General features: G+C 41.9%; 1 protein-coding gene across 1 annotated transcript; it reads left to right on the top strand.

The window, feature by feature from the left end:
• Nucleotides 1–546: 546 nt before the first annotated feature.
• LOC308679431 (uncharacterized protein) lies at nt 547–6,295 on the top strand (the record flags this gene model as incomplete). Its single annotated transcript, XM_081347040.1, has 3 exons — nt 547–1,770; nt 4,608–4,775; nt 6,064–6,295. Coding segments are annotated over 3 exons (1,587 nt in total), but the record flags the coding sequence as incomplete, so codon positions are not given.
• Between the last annotated feature and the right edge of the window lie 9,759 nt (nt 6,296–16,054).

Below are 16,054 nucleotides of genomic sequence, written 5' to 3'. Positions count from 1 at the left end.
AAACTGACCAAGGAGAGAAGCAACCTGGAATTAAGGAGAAACTTCCTGACTTTTAGAACAATGAACCAGTGAAACAACCAGTTTCAATCCAGTTCATTTTTGTGCCAATTGTACTATTTCCAAAAGGCAACTTGGACTTTCTTGTTCATTTTTTTTCTTGAAAACATTTCACTTCTCATCCGAGATGCTTCAGTTCCACAAAGTGAAGAATTGAAGTAGCTTGGATGACAGGCGAAACATCTTCAAATATCTTCAAACAAATCCAGAAACTTCTTTCTCTGAAATGGGTATAGACCTCCAAGGTCCCTTCCAACTGTATTAGTTCTGTTCTGTTCTATTCTATTCTATTCTATTCTATCTATTCATTTCTATTCTATTCTATTCTATTCTATTCTATTCTATTCTATTCTATTCTATTCTATTCTATTCTATTCCATATTTTCTTTTCTATTCTTATACTCTATTCCATATTTTCTATTCTATTCTATTCTATTCTATTTATTCTATTCTATTCTATTCTATTCTATTCTATTCTATTTTATTCTATTCTATTCTATTCTATTCTATTCTATTCTATTCTATTCTATTCTATTCCATATTTTCTTTTCTACTCTATTCCATATTTTCTATTCTATTCTATTCTATTCTATTCTATTCTATTCTATTCTATTCTATTCTATTCTATTCTATTCTATTCTATTCTATTCTATTCTATTCTATTCCATATTTTCTTTTCTACTCTATTCCATATTTTCTATTCTATTCTATTCTATTCTATTCTATTCTATTCTATTCTATATTTTTATATTATTATTATTCTATTCCATATTTTCTTTTCTACTCTATTCCATATTTTCTATTCTATTCTATTCTATTCTATTCTATTCTATTCTATTCTATTCTATTCTATTCTATTCCATATTTTCTTTTCTACTCTATTCCATATTTTCTATTCTATTCTATTCTATTCTATTCTATTCTATTCTATTCTATTCTATTCTATTCTATTCCATATTTTCTTTTCTACTCTATTCCATATTTTCTATTCTATTCTATTCTATTCTATTCTATTCTATTCTATTCTATATTTTTATATTATTATTATTCTATTCCATATTTTCTTTTCTACTCTATTCCATATTTTCTATTCTATTCTATTCTATTCTATTCTATTCTATTCTATTCTATTCTATTCTATTCTATTCCATATTTTCTTTTCTACTCTATTCCATATTTTCTATTCTATTCTATTCTATTCTATTCTATATTTTTATATTATTATTATTCTATTTCATATTTTCTTTTCTACTCTATTCCATATTTTCTATTCTATTCTATTCTATTCTATTCTATTCTATTCCATATTTTCTTTTCTACTCTATTCCATATTTTCTATTCTATTCTATTCTATTCTATTCTATTCTATTCTATTCTATTCTATTCTATTCTATTCTATTCTATTCTATTCTATTCTATTCTATTCTATTCTATTCTATTCTATATTTTATTATTATTATTATTATTATTATTATTATTATTATTATTATTATTATTATTATTATTATTATTATTATTATTATTATTATTATTATTATTATTTCCAGTTGCCTTTTGGAAAAGCATCTTTGGGATGTTTTGATAAGAACTGTTTCCTCTTCAAAGTCTATCTTCTGCTTTGATCCATTTGTTTATTTTTTATTTTTTTTAGCACACTCTGTGGATGAGAAATTATCCGAAGCGCTGGCTACAAAGAGGGCAGAACTGGAGAAGGTAAACAGGAAGTAGTTCTGGATAAGGTCCAGCCTCCTGTGTTTCAACCAGGACACGTTGTCCTCCAGATGTTGCTGAAAGACAAGTCCTGGTGGTCTTTCTGGGCCAGACTTGGCTTGGAATTGGAGTTGAGGAACATCAAGAGCAGGGGTCTTCAAACTTGGCCCTGTGATGACTTGTAGACTTCAACTCCCAGAATTCCTCAGCCAGGCACGCGTGCCTGGCTGAGGAATTCTGGGAGTTGAAGTCCACAAGTCATCAAAGGGCCAAGTTTGAAGACCCCCTGATCAAGAGGGTTATAAGTGATTCACACAAATTTAAGCCATGTCTGGAACACAGGAGAACTGCCTTTTTCACAACCTCAATGACAGCCAGAGACATTTCAATGCCTGGTTAGAAGAGAGCTTCTCACAATTAAATCAAGATGTGTGTCGACATTTTGACCTCACCGTGACTTGTTATGGACACTGCTGCTGAGGAAAGATTTGAGTCATTCTCTTAATAAGCAATAATTATCTTCCAAATCTTGGTGTTTTTTCCCACCATTTGTAAGTCAGGAGGGAATTCTGTTTCATAAATATGGGGAAATGTATTCTTCTTTCCTAGTTATTCCACCTGAGGCAGGGGTGTCCAACCTTGGCAACTTCAAGGCCTGTGGGACTTCACCTCCCAGAATCCCCCAGACAGCCATGCTTGCTAGTGAATTCTGGGAATTGAAGTCCGCAAGTCTGAAAGTCACCAAGGTTCGACACCCCTGATCTCATGTCATATCAGTCTTCTCAAAGTTGGAGTTCTCCAGAAGCACTGGACTACAACTCTCATCATTTTCCCCTTGGTCCTTACAAGACAGGGGTCTTCCAACTTGGCCCTTTTATGACTTGTGGACTTCAACTCCCAGAATTCCTCAGCCACGTGTGACTGGCTGAGGAATTCTGGGAGTTGAAGTCCACAAGTCATAAAAGGGCCAAGTTGGAAGACCCCTTGACTTGTGGACTTCAACTTCCAAAATTCCTCAGCCAGCATCTCTGGCTGAGGAATTCTGGGAGTTGAAGTCCACAAGTCATAAAAGAGCCAAGTTGGAAGACCCCTGGTCTGAGACATGGGAACTGGGGTCCTGTCCTTTGGTGAGTTCCACGTGTTTTTTTTTTATTGAAAAGTTTTACAATACATTTTTCAAAAAACAAAACCCCTCCCAACCCCCTCCCCCCTCCCCAAACCTCCCCAACTCTTCCCTCCCCTCCCCCCTCCCCGACTTCCCAGAGCTAAATACAGGGTATAAAAATACAAACAAACAAACATAATCTACAATATGCAAACGACAATAAAATATTAAATTCTATCGCGCTTTAACTCTTAATAAAATAACTACAAGCAATTTATATATCACATAAATCCAATACTTATTCAAATGCTAGGTGAAATTTTTTAGTCCCATATTTATTCTGGATGTAATCAATCCATCTTCGCCACTCCACAATATATCTCTGTTGCGACTGGTCTTTAAAATATGCTGAAATCTTTGCCATTTCCACCAAGTTGGAAACTTTTAAAGTCCATTCTTCTATAGTCGGCAGTTCTTCCTTCTTCCAATATTGCGCAACTAAAAGTCTCGCTGCCAGTGAGTTCCACGTTTGAGAAGCTTATCACCAGGTACTATCTGGGTGAACCCAGACAGCTGTTTAGTGACATACCAGGCGTCCATTCCACGTTCTCACGAGTCACCAAAGGAGACGCCAGTGAGTGACTTTTTGGAGGCCCACCACAACTGCTACTAGACCCACGGCAACTCTTCCCCTTGGAAGGAAACTTTCACCCCCGTGCTGAATTAGCACGTGGTGGCAATACGTATGACAAAGCAGAAAGCATCCTGAAGAGCATCCCGGTCTCATTTATTTCTCCCTGCCCTTCATTCTAACCAAAGTTTGAGGCTCACCACATCATCCACGGCGAGGCTGAGCTTCTTCTGCAAGCTGCCCTTTCAGGTTGGCTTGACGTGGCCAACCTCAAACTTGGATTCGGTGCAATGTCAAACATCTGAAAAAACGTTCTATAGAGGTGGTACGTTGTGTGGACCAGCGTGCCTAATTGCAGGCAGCCCTCGGCTTCGTTTAATGACGTTCATAATTACAGTGGTGTTTATGATCATTTCGGTCTCTCCCTGTGTCCCGTGATCAGAATCCAGGTGCTTGACAACCACATGCATTTATGATTTTGCAAGTCCTGCCTGCAGTTACGGTGATAAGTCAAGGTTTCTATCTATAAATAGAGAGAGCCTTGGTGGAGCAGTGGGCTAATGCCTCCTTAAGTAACACCAGCTGCCTGCAATTAGTGCAGGTTCGAGTCCCACCAGGCTCAAGGTTGACTCAGCCTTCCATCCTTCCAAGGTAGGTAAAATGAGGACCCAGATTGTTGGGGGCAATAAGCTGACTTTGTAATAATGCCGCTTGGGGTGTGTGTGAAAGCCCTAACAAGCAGGCATATACATAGAATGAAGGCTACTGCTAAGCTTGTAAGCCGCCCTGAGTCTTCGGAGAAGGGCGGGATATAAATGGAATTAAAATTTAAAAAATAAATAAATAAATAAATGAGGGCTCCTTCCTTGGTGCTCTCTGAGCTTGGTTATTTTCTTGCAGAAGTTTCATTGCCCAAACTAACATCGTCCACGCTCAACAACCCAGCTCGGAAATCACCCAGGACCCCTCATTTCAACCCTGAGCTACAGATATTCTCCTTTATCGGTACTAGCTGCAAAGCCCTCCTTGAAATTCGTAGAGTATTCAAAAGAGAGGTCTCTGTTTGCCTGAAGTCAGCCATTCAGCTGATATCTTTTTTCACAGCTTGGCGTTAACAACATCACCTATGGGGGCCAAGTCCTGGATGCCGAGTTCAAGGATCATCTGAGCCTTCCTCTCATAATCACCATCATCTGCATGGCGGCCTCTCTGCTCCTTGTGGCTGCCATCTACGGCTGCTGTCACCAACGTATTTCTCAGAGAAAGGACCAGGTAAGTGGGTATGTCCAGTCTAATGAAGAGAAGGACGAGGGGGGGGGACATGATAGCAGTCTTCCAGTATCTCAGGAGCTGCCCCAAAGAAGAGGCAGTCAAGCTGTTCTCCAAAGCGCTTGAAGGCAGGACAAGAAGCAACGGATGGAAACTAGTCAAGGAGAGAAGCAACCTAGAACTAAGGAGAAACTTCCTGACTGTTAGAACAATTAACCAGTGGAACAACCTGCCTCCAGAAGTGGTGAATGCTCCAACACTGGAAGTTTTTAAGAAGAGACTGGACAGCCATTTGTCTGAAATGGTACAGGGTTTCCTGCCTGAGCAGGGGGTTGGACTAGAAGACCTCTAAGGTCCCTTCCAACTTATTATTATTATTATTAAAGAGTCTTGGTGGAGCAGTGGGCTAATGCAATTAAGCTGACTTTGTAATAATGCCGCTTGGGTGGGTGTGTGTGAAAGCCCTAATAAGCAGGCATATACATAGAATGAAGGCTACTGCTAAGCTTGTAAGCCGCCCTGAGTCTTCGGAGAAGGGCGGGATATAAATGGAATTAAAATAAAAAAATGAAATAAAATATTATTATTATTATTATTATTATTATTATTATTATTATTATTATTATTATTATTATTATTATTATTATTATTATTATTATTATTATTATTATTATTGACAGTTTAAGCCATCTCTGCTAACTCCCATCAACTTTTGCAACCGGCAACTGGCTCGTATTTTATGACGGTCGCAGTGTCCCAGGTTTGCAGACGAGCAAAGTCCAGGGGGAAGCCAGATTCCCTGAACAACCGTGCGATTAACTTAACCACCGCAGTGATTCACTTAACAACTGTGGCGAGGAGGGTTGTAACATGGGGCAAAAACTCAGTTCGCTTAGTTGCTTAAGCCACAGAAATTTTGGGTTCACTGAGGTCGTAAGTTGGGGACCACCTGTATAGCGCATGGGTTGGAGACCCAGCAAAGCATGGGAGCTACCGTATTTCCCTGAATATTAGACCCAGCCGGAAAATAAGCCCTAGCATGATTTTTCAGCACGCTCGTAATATAAGCCCCACCCCAAAAATAAGCCCCAGTTGAGATCGTCAGCCATTTGGTACCGTATTTCCCCAAATATAAACCCCAACTGGAATATAAGCCCTAATGCGTCTTTTTGGAGCCAAAGTTAATATAAGACCCGGTCTTATTTTGGGGGAAAATACGGGTATTTTAGGCAATCCCATCATGATGACTCCCTCCCATCTCCCTGACGTGTCCACCTTTCCTTCTATCCAGCAGCGCCTGACGGAGGAACTGCACACCATCGAGAACGGCTACCACGATAACCCCACTTTGGAAGTGATGGAGACACTATCCGACATGCAGGAAAAGAAGGTGAACTTGAACGGGGAGCTGGGAGACAGCTGGATTGTGCCCATGGACAGCCTCACCAAGGACGATCTGGACGAGGAAGAAGACACCCATTTATAAGCGGTGGGGGTGTGCTGCTGTTGTTGTGGGGTTTTTTTAAGAAAAGGAAAGGAAAAAAAGGAGGGGAGGAGGAGATGGGAGCGTAGAAAGAAAGAAAGAAAGAAAAAAAGCTGGAACTTTGTGCTAAGCAGCTCTCTTGCGCCCCCCCCCCCCAACCTCGCCTCAAATGTCCGTAAAGATGAACAACTCAAGTCTTCAGCCACAAGTGCCGATGCGGGAAAGATGGGCCTCTTCGCAAATCTGGAAAGACAATCTCCGCTTTGGGCCGTAGCGTGACCCGCCACCGTGCGGAACGAGCTGTGTGTGCTTGGCCTTCAAACGTGGGCTGCATAAAGTGAAGTTTTGGACAAGGGACCCAGGGATGTGTGTGTGCGCGTGCGTGTGTGTGTGTGTGTGTGTGTGTGTGTGAAAGTTGCAGCTCTCCGCAGGGGAGAGCAAAGCACTTCGCACTGGGGCGTCAGGAAAGCGAGAAGCACAGCAAGTTTTTGGAGACCAGCTTTTACACCCACAATTAAATGTGGTTTTTGGAGATTCTCTGTCATCCAGGTCACGGTTGTCCCGAAAGTCCTTTTTTTTTTTTTTTTGAAAAGGTGAATGGACTTTGTTTCTTTCTTGGAAGACGTTTCGCTTCTCATCCCAAGAAGCTTCTTCAGTTCTGACTGAATGGTGGACTGAATGGCAGTCATCTGGTCGTTAGTACTCTTTCTGAGAGTCATTGAAGCCGCTTGGAGGCTTAACTGTGGCCTGAGGGTCCCCTGAGTGGTGCAAAGGGGTGTGGAGCCTTCTTGGAACTGCTGACAGGACTGTGTTGTTAACAGGAGCTCTGTGTGTGTGTGTGTGTGTGTGTCGTATCCCTCCCCATCTGTCGAGAGAGGGCTGCTCAGTCTTAATGTAGATGGCCTCTTTGACATCCATTTGTCAAAGATAGACCTCCAAGTGGCCTCAACAACTGACTGCAGATGACTGCAAGGAACAGAAATCCTTCCATTCCCCCACCATTCAGTCAGAACTGAAGAAGCTTCTTGGATGAGAAGCGAAACGTCTTCAAGGAAAAACAACGTCCGGTTGCCTTTTTGAAAAAAAGCACCTTTGGGGCATCCACAATCCAATAAAAGGAGAAGCAGAATGTATGGGAGGGGGAGGGGGGATATTCATCGATGTGCAAGGCTGGGGTGGAGAAACTGGTTGGGTTTAATTTGCCGTAAAAAAGGCCAGCGATGCTATGTCCAGCCAGACTGAAACCGTCATCTTGAAGAAGGAAGGGGTTAGCAGTGCCTTGAAAATGGATGTACAATTGATCCTGCTTGCAATTCTCTCCAGCTGTGGGGACTGCAAATTCTACAGGTCTCCAGTGTGTGTGTGTGTGTGTGTTTTGGGCAGTTACAACCATTCATCCTTCCTTTCCTTGCCTTATCCGCAGACACCTACATACATTCCATTTAAGGGGACTGATGAAGGAATGAATGAGCAGTTGGTCAAGGTTATCCCCACATCCTTTTCCATATAGGTCCATGATGGCTTTGTAGAACCATGAAGCTAGGAAGGGATCTTCGGAGAGCATCTAATGCAGAGTTTCCCAATCCTGGCAACTTTAAAACGTGCGGACTTCAACTCCCAGAATTCCCCAGCCAGCTGCTTCCAACCAAAACACAAAGATTCTCGCAGTCTTCTTTAACTAGATTTATTGAAAGGGGGGAAAGAGTTCATTTGTAGAAATCTTGACCGCCGGATACATTTACAATAGCACCTCATTTCTCTTTGTTTCTGGTGGAGCTTTCTTGATCCTCTCCCTAACCATCCACGGTGCACTGGGGAGACGGCTATTCATGGTCAAGGAAGAATATGGGGAAGTTTTGTACTTCTCATATCGGGTGTTTTTCAACCTTGGAAACTTTAAAGTGGGTGGACTTCAACTTCCAGAATTCCCCAGCCAGTTGCTTCCAACCAAAAGACAAAGATTCTCGCAGTCTTCTTTAACTAGAGTTATTGAAAGGGGGGAAAGAGTTCAGTTGTAGAAATCTTGGCCGCCGGATACATTTACAATAGCACCTCATTTATCTTTGTTTCTGGTGGAGCTTTCTTGATCCTCTCCCTAACCATCCATGGTGCACTGGGGAGACGGCTATTCATGGTCAAGGAAGAATATGGGGAAGTTTTGTACTTCTCATATCGGGTGTTTTTCAACCTTGGAAACTTTAAAGTGGGTGGACTTCAACTTCCAGAATTCCCCAGCCAGTTGCTTCCAACCAAAACACAAAGATTCTCGCAGTCTTCTTTAACTAGATTTATTGAAAGGGGGGGAAAGAGTTCAGTTGTAGAAATCTTGGCCACCGGATACATTTACAATAGCACCTCATTTGGTGGAGCTTTCTTGATCCTCTCCCTAACCATCCACGGTGCACTGGGGAGACCGCTATTTATGGACCAGGAAGAATATGGGGAAGTTTTGTACTTGTCCTATCATCGTTTCTCAACCTTGGCAACTTTAAAGGATGTGGACTTCAGTTCCCAGAATTCTGCCTGGGGAATTCTGGGACCTGAAGTCCACAAACCTTAAAAGTTGCTAAGGTTGAAAAAAAACAGTCATAAAGTATTTGGCAAACTTTACGATATCTTCAAAGGCTTGGAGAAACTCGTAATATATGCCAGGGTAAGTGAGGCCAGCCAACTCGGGGTTTACACCAGATTGGCTGGTGTTCTCAAACAACATAGTGTGGTGGTGGCCTTTTGGGTTTGGGGGGGGGGGGCTTTTTTGCAAGCAAAGAGACTTCCAGAAACTGTTTGCGGAACCCACCCGAACATCTGCGTGGTCAGTGGTTGTCCTTTGAGGAATTGATTGGGAACCCGGCCAATAGCAAGCACTTTAAGAAAAAAAAAAGCTAGCAAAACGAACGCCGCAGCTGACGAGTGCCAAATTTTTGCCTTAAAAAGAGAGAGAGCCCTTTATTTGTGCCTAAGGATCTCTGATTTTTTAGGGGAGTAAAACGTTGCCAGTAATTTGCAGCTAGACCACAAGAAAGGCCGTTTCATTTCTCGCTTCCAAGCGAATGGGAAAAAAAAACAATCACTTCTGTAGATTTATTAGTGGGCTTTTATTGCTAGCGTGGAAGATTTTCGGGATCCTGGCAGGACGATCGGGAGATTTTTGCATCGCTCCGGCCGCTTTTGGACCGTTGTACAGCGTTTACCACGGAAAACATAGCGTGGCATCTTTCCGATGTGGCAAACGGGGTTTTCCGAATGACAAATTGAAGCCAAAGCAATCCTTTAACCCAGGCAATCCTCAAGTTACGACAGTTCATTTAGTGACCATAAGTTATAATGGCACTGGGGGGAAAAAAGTGACTTACAACCTGTTTTTCACACTTCTGACCTTTTCCGCATCCCCAGGATCACATGATCAAAATTCGGACGCTTGGAAAATGGCTTGTACTTCTGACGGTTACAGTGATCCCCTTTTGCGACCTTCTGACAAGCAATGCCAATGGGGAAGCCGGATTCGCTTAACGCCGGTGTTACTAACTTAACAACTGCAGCGATTCCCTTAAGAACTGTGGCAAGAAAGGTCGTGAAATGGGGCAAAAATTCAACCGCTGTCTTGCTTAGTGGCGGAAAAGTGAGGCTCAGTCGCGGCCGTAAGCCGAGGACTACCTCGGATGGGGGAAATAAATGGATGCTTGCCTTCCTGACGTGTCTTCGAGACGAGCAAGGTTGCGGTCCCACGGCCCTACTCCGGAGCCCATCAACGCAGCCCTTTTCAACTCGTCTTTGCAGGGAAGACAAGGAAGTGGGAAGACATTAGGCCTGCCAAGGAAAATAATTGGAAGGAAACTGCTGAAAGAAACGATAAAAAATGACCAAAGGCTTGTTAATCATGAAACCCGGGCAAAAAACCCGCCCGCTCGTAAGATCTTTGGGAACACAAAAGAGATAACAGGATGGGTGGACTCTCAGATGCTTCCTTAAAAGATGGATTTATGGTGCCTAAATGGTGAAAATGTGGCTTTTTTATGAAGAAGGACAAAGGGTTCTTTGGCATTCCCTGTTAGAAATAGGATTTATTCGGATGTTTATAATAATAAACTTGGAAGGGACCTTGGAGGTCATCTAGTCCAACCCCCTGCTCAGGCAGGAAACCCTATACCATTTCAGACAAATAGGTGTCCAGTCTCTTCTTAAAAACTTCCAGTGTTGGAGCATTCACAGCTTCTGGAGGCAGGTTGTTCCACTGGTTAATTGTTCTCGCTGTCAGGAAATTTCTCCTTAGTTCTAGGTTGCTTCTCTCTTTGGTTAGTTTCCATCCGTTGCTTCTTGTCCTGCCTTCAGGTGCTTTGGATAATAGCTTGACTCCCTCTTCTTTGGGGCAGCCCCTGAGATATTGGAATACTTTGTGTAAGTGGGAAGTCACAGTCCTGGAGGATGGGCAGCAGACCTTAAGCCGTTGACGATCCATCCTCAGCTCTGACCTCAAAAATCAGGGCGTGTTTTTAATAAAACACCTTTTATTCATGGCTAGAAAAACGAGGTGGAGAGAAAGGAGTTTAACATGTATTAGTAAATTCAGTGTTGGAACCCAGACTATACGTTAGTGATAAAAAAAAATATTAAGCATTTGTGATTATAAAAAAATAATAAAAATAAAATCGGAGTGTTTTTCAATCTCGGCCACTTGGAAGACTTCAACTCCCAGAATCCCCCAGCCAGCCAAGGGTGGTGAAAGGCTGAAGTAGAGATTCCTATTACTAGAACTTAAATTTGCCATTGGAGATGGAGGAAAGACAGACCTACAGTAGTTCATCCAACCGACAAGCCCAAATATTGGTTTGGCTGTGGCATTTTTGCTTCTGGTCTAAGATTAAGAACGTGATGTGCCCCCAGCAAATGGTTTATTCTGCAAAGCAGGCCTAAGCAAATAATGGCTTAATGTAGACTGAGCAGAGGCTGATGACACAAACTTTCATGGCTATGTCCATCCGCAGGTAGTCCTCAACATAACGACCAAAATCGAACCCCAGATTTTCATTGCTGAGCAAGACAGTTGTTTTGCTCCGTGTTACGACCTTTCTTGACTCATTTGTTAAGTCAGGCCCTGCAGCTGTTAAGTTAGCCGCATGCATGTTTAGGGAATCTGACTTCGCTCGTCGGAAGGTGGCAAAAAGCCATCATGTCACCCTGGGACGCTGCAACCGTCGTAAGTACATGCCTGTTGCCGAGCCTCTGAATTTTTGATCAGGTCATCCTGGGGACGCTGCCGCCGTCGTAAGTATGAAAAGCAGTCATGAGTCACCAATTTCAGTGCCCTCGTAATTTCAAACGGTCACTGAATGAAGGGTTGTAAGTCAAGGACTTACCCGTCCGTGGTCCATTGGGGACCGGTCCACACGAGTGGTCAGCAAGTGCGCAAAAGCTCCATTTGTCCATCTGTGGGTTTAAGTTGCGTACGTAAAACCAGCCCCTCCCCCCACTCCACTCACCGCCGACGGTCCACGGTGTTGGAAAGATTGGGGACCACTGCTGTAAAGCACTGCGGGGTGATAAATTGCTATTTAAACTTGTCTGGCGGTTGAGACATCCTTCACTAAAGGAGTTTAAAATTCAAACCGCATAAGCCAGAGGTCCCCCACCTTTTGGGCACCAAGGACCAGTAGCATGGAGAGAGATGTTTCCATGGACCAGAGGGGGCGTGGTTTTGTGTGCTGCCTGCATCCCGCGGATGGGGCTTTGCTTGTTTGTGCGGACCAGTTGCTGGCGTGCTGCAGGCCGGTATTGGTCCATGAACTGGGGGTTGGGGACCCCTGGCATAAGCCATTGAAGCAGAAATTAACTTGAGTTTGATGTAGGGAAAAAGGAAGGTTTACTCGGTCAATTCTCCAACTTATCTCCTTAGGCATTATTTAGAGCAGAGATTCCCAACCTTTTGGGCACTGGGGACCGGTTCCGTGGAGAGAGGTTTTTCCTGCGGCCCAGAGGATGTGTGTTTTGTGTGCTGCCTGCATCCTGCGGATAGGGCTTTGCTGGTTTGTACGGACCGGTTGCTGGCATGCCGTGGCCCGGTACTGGTCCACGGACCCGGGGTTGGGGACCCATGATTTAGAGCAAACTCCTGTACAAAGCCTTCTCAGCAATTCATTCCGTTGGCTTCAAGTGAGTTTTGGGACACCGCCAGTGTAGTTTTTTTTTTCTTTTTCTGGGATCCGTGTTACAGCAAAGGAGGTGGAGCGAGGCGACCTCAAGTAAGAAGGATTTGCTAACTAACCTCCATTCAGGCTGTATGTAGCTTTGCTTACTTTGGAGCTGAAGTATTTCAATTTTTTTTTCTCCCCTCCTCACTGACAAATCCTGTATGCAAATCAAAAGAGCAATCTACCAATTTAACCTGGGACAGATCTTTAGGGTAAAAACATTCCCAATTAGCAACTTAAGGATCAAATCATCTGCCCTCATCTGCCTGCAGGGTTGTTGGGTGTTTGTTTTTTTGGTGGGTTACTACTGTGCCTATCGTGTTTTGTAGTGCGCATAAGAAGCAAAGTTAAGGATTAGGGGCAGGTGCTAAATGAAATGAGAAGTGGTCTCGTTGGAAGAGTAAAATCAAGCTGCTTTGCTCTGACTTTCCCGTCAGAGATCCTGTTGTGGGCCACCTCCCCAAAATTCAAGATAGGTTGATTATTTATTTCTGAGCTTAAAAACAAACTTCCGGGCTCATCCTTCTCTTTCTAAAGCTTGGAAAGGACTCAAATTAAGGTTAAAACGCTTGTATAGCTCAGGGTTCTTCAAACTTGGCCCTTTTATGACTTGTGGACTTCAACTTCCACAAGTCATAACAGGGCCAAGTTTGAAGAACCCCGGTATAGTTAATCCTCGACTTGACGACAAGGACTTAACAGTACACTTCTGTGGCTACGTGAGGCATTTGTGGAAATTTGCCTCATTTTACGACCTTTTTTGCCAGTCACTAAGCGAATCACTGCAGTTGTTAGTAACATGGTCGTTAAGCGAATCTGGCTCCCCCCCCCTCATTGACTTTGCCTGTCAAAAGGTCGCAAATGGAGATCACGTGACCTCAGGACACTGCGACCATCCTAAACGCCAAGCGTACGAATTTCGATCAGGCAACCGTGGTGGGGGGGGGGTGCTGCGACGGTTGCGTGAAAAACATTCACGAGTCACTTTTTCCAGTGCTGCTGTAACTTTAAAACGTCACTAAACGAAACCGTCATACGCCGAAGACTACCTATAACGATTCCAGCTCAGAACATTTGAACCCTTCCATGCGTCTATGAATGTGCTTCCAATGCCTCTTTTCATGCTTTTATAAATGTGCAATTGGGCCATTGGATGGCGTGTTAAGCCTTAAGCGAGATTTAAATCTGTGTGTGTGTGTGTGTGTGTGTGTGTGTGTGGTGTTGCGTGTTGCAGCTTACTGGGCTTCTATTTTTGTAATCTGAATGGACTGTGGCATATCTTTTAGCCCCGTTTGATTGTAATAAAAAAATGGGGGCGCTGCACCCAACACTGTATAGTTTTTCCCGGCAAATTTTGTGCCGAAACAGGAGTCAAGTATACACTGGAATTCTTTAAAAAAAGAGAGAGAGAGAGAGATGGCTGTAAAAAGCATGGTTACATTTTCCTACAAAGTATATTTTGATGACATTGCTTATTACTGTCAAATAAAAAGAAATTCTTTTTGTGAAGGGTTGACTTCTTCGCTTGCCGATATATTAGCTACTTGTGGGGTGAGGATGTAGTTTTAGAACCAAGCCTTGCGTTTTCTTTTCTCCCAAATTTTAAAATTTGGCCCATGGCCGGACTTAACCACCCACACCACCCCCAAACTCAGTCCAGATGTAATTGTAGCATTAACATTGATTATGGGAACTATTCTAGAAGTGTTTCATAGTTTTAAAAGGAGAACAACAAAGATGGAGAGGTTTTTTTAAAAAAAAAGATGAAAAAACTTGACAAAAGAAATTGACAAAATTCTGGACAGAAATGCTGCTGAAAATTCAAAACTCTCTAATAGAATAGAATAGAATAGAATAGAATAGAATAGAATAGAATAGAATAGAATAGAATAGAATAGAATAGAATAGAATAGAATAGAATAGAATAGAATAGAATAGAATAGAATAGAATAGAAAAGAAAAGAAAAGAAAAGAAAATATAGAGTGGAATGGAATAGAATAAAAATAGAATAGAATAGAATAGAATAGAATAGAATAGAATAGAATAGAATAGAATAGAATAGAATAATGATAAGAATAGAATAGGATAGGATAGGATACAGAATAGAATAGAATAGAATAGAATAGAATAGAATAGAATAGAATAGAATAGAATAGAATAGAAAATATGGAGTGGAATGGAATGGAATGGAATAGAATAGAAAATATGGAGTGGAGTGGAATGGAATAGAATTGAATTGAATTGAATTGAATTGAATTGAATAGAAAATATGGAATGGAATGGAATGGAATAGAATAGAATAGAATAGAATAGAATAGAATAGAATAGAATAGAAAATATAGAGTGGAATGGAATAGAATAAAAATAATAGAATAGAATAGAATAGAATAGAATAGAATAGAATAGAATAGAATAGAATAGAATAGAATAGAATAGAATAGAATAGAATAGAATAGAAAATAGAGTGGAATGGAATAGAATAAAAATAGAATAGAATAGAATAGAATAGAATAGAATAGAATAATGATAAGAATAGAATAGAATAGGATAGGATACAGAATAGAATAGAATAGAATAGAATAGAATAGAATAGAATAGAATAGAATAGAATAGAATAGAATAGAAAATAGAGTGGAATGGAATAGAATAAAAATAGAATAGAATAGAATAGAATAATGATAAGAATAGAATAGGATAGGATAGGATACAGAATAGAATAGAATAGAATAGAATAGAATAGAATAGAATAGAATAGAATAGAATAGAATAGTAGAATAAATAGAAAAAATGTGGAATGGAATGGAATGCAACAGAAAAGAACAGAATAGAAGCTGGAAGGGACTTTGGAGGTCTTCTAGTCCAACCCCACTTAGGCAGGAAAACCCTATACCATTTTTGATCAGGTGAGGATGCTAAGTGAAAACAAAAGTCATTAAATCACTTTTTTCAGTGGCACTGTAACTTCGAACGGTCGCTAAATAAACAGCTGCAAGTCGAGGACTATCATGACAGATGAAAGGGCAAGAGGAGACGCGTTCAAGAAATAGCTGCTGCGAGAATCCAGGTTCGGCGTAATTTCTTTTTATTAAGAAAAAAAAATGAACAAAATACATTCTCTCTCCGTATATACATTACATACAGCAAAATTCTACATTGGGAATTGCTCTTCTGTCCCCAAAGTCACTCTTGCATACATCTTCAACCTGGCGGAACAATCGCACGTCCGAAAGATGCGGGAAGCGGAAAGCAACAGGAAAGGACATCTGAAGAGGCCCACAGCGGTCGGCACGGCAGGAAAAAGGCTTCGCACGTGTGCGCCGAGCGGGTGGCGAATCAAAAAGAGCTGGGAGGAGCTTTGTTGACAAAAGTGGAGGTGACAACCCATGGGACACAATCTGCCGGGCCTAGGGGTTATCCCACAAGCACGTTGTGTTCAATCGGGGGGGGGGGGTGTCTTCAAACTCGGGCCCTTGGATGACTTGTGGACTTGCAACTCCCAGAATTCCTCAACCAGGCACGAATTCTGGGAGTTGAAGTCCACACGTCATCAACGGGCCAAGCTTGAAGACACACACACACACACACACACACCCCGCCTTAAATGGCTATGCAC

Source organism: Vipera berus (assembly GCF_964194415.1).
Source record: "Vipera berus genome assembly, contig: HAP1_SCAFFOLD_546, whole genome shotgun sequence".
NCBI lineage: Eukaryota > Metazoa > Chordata > Lepidosauria > Squamata > Viperidae > Vipera > Vipera berus.
This window is presented reverse-complemented; position numbering and strand designations above follow the sequence as displayed.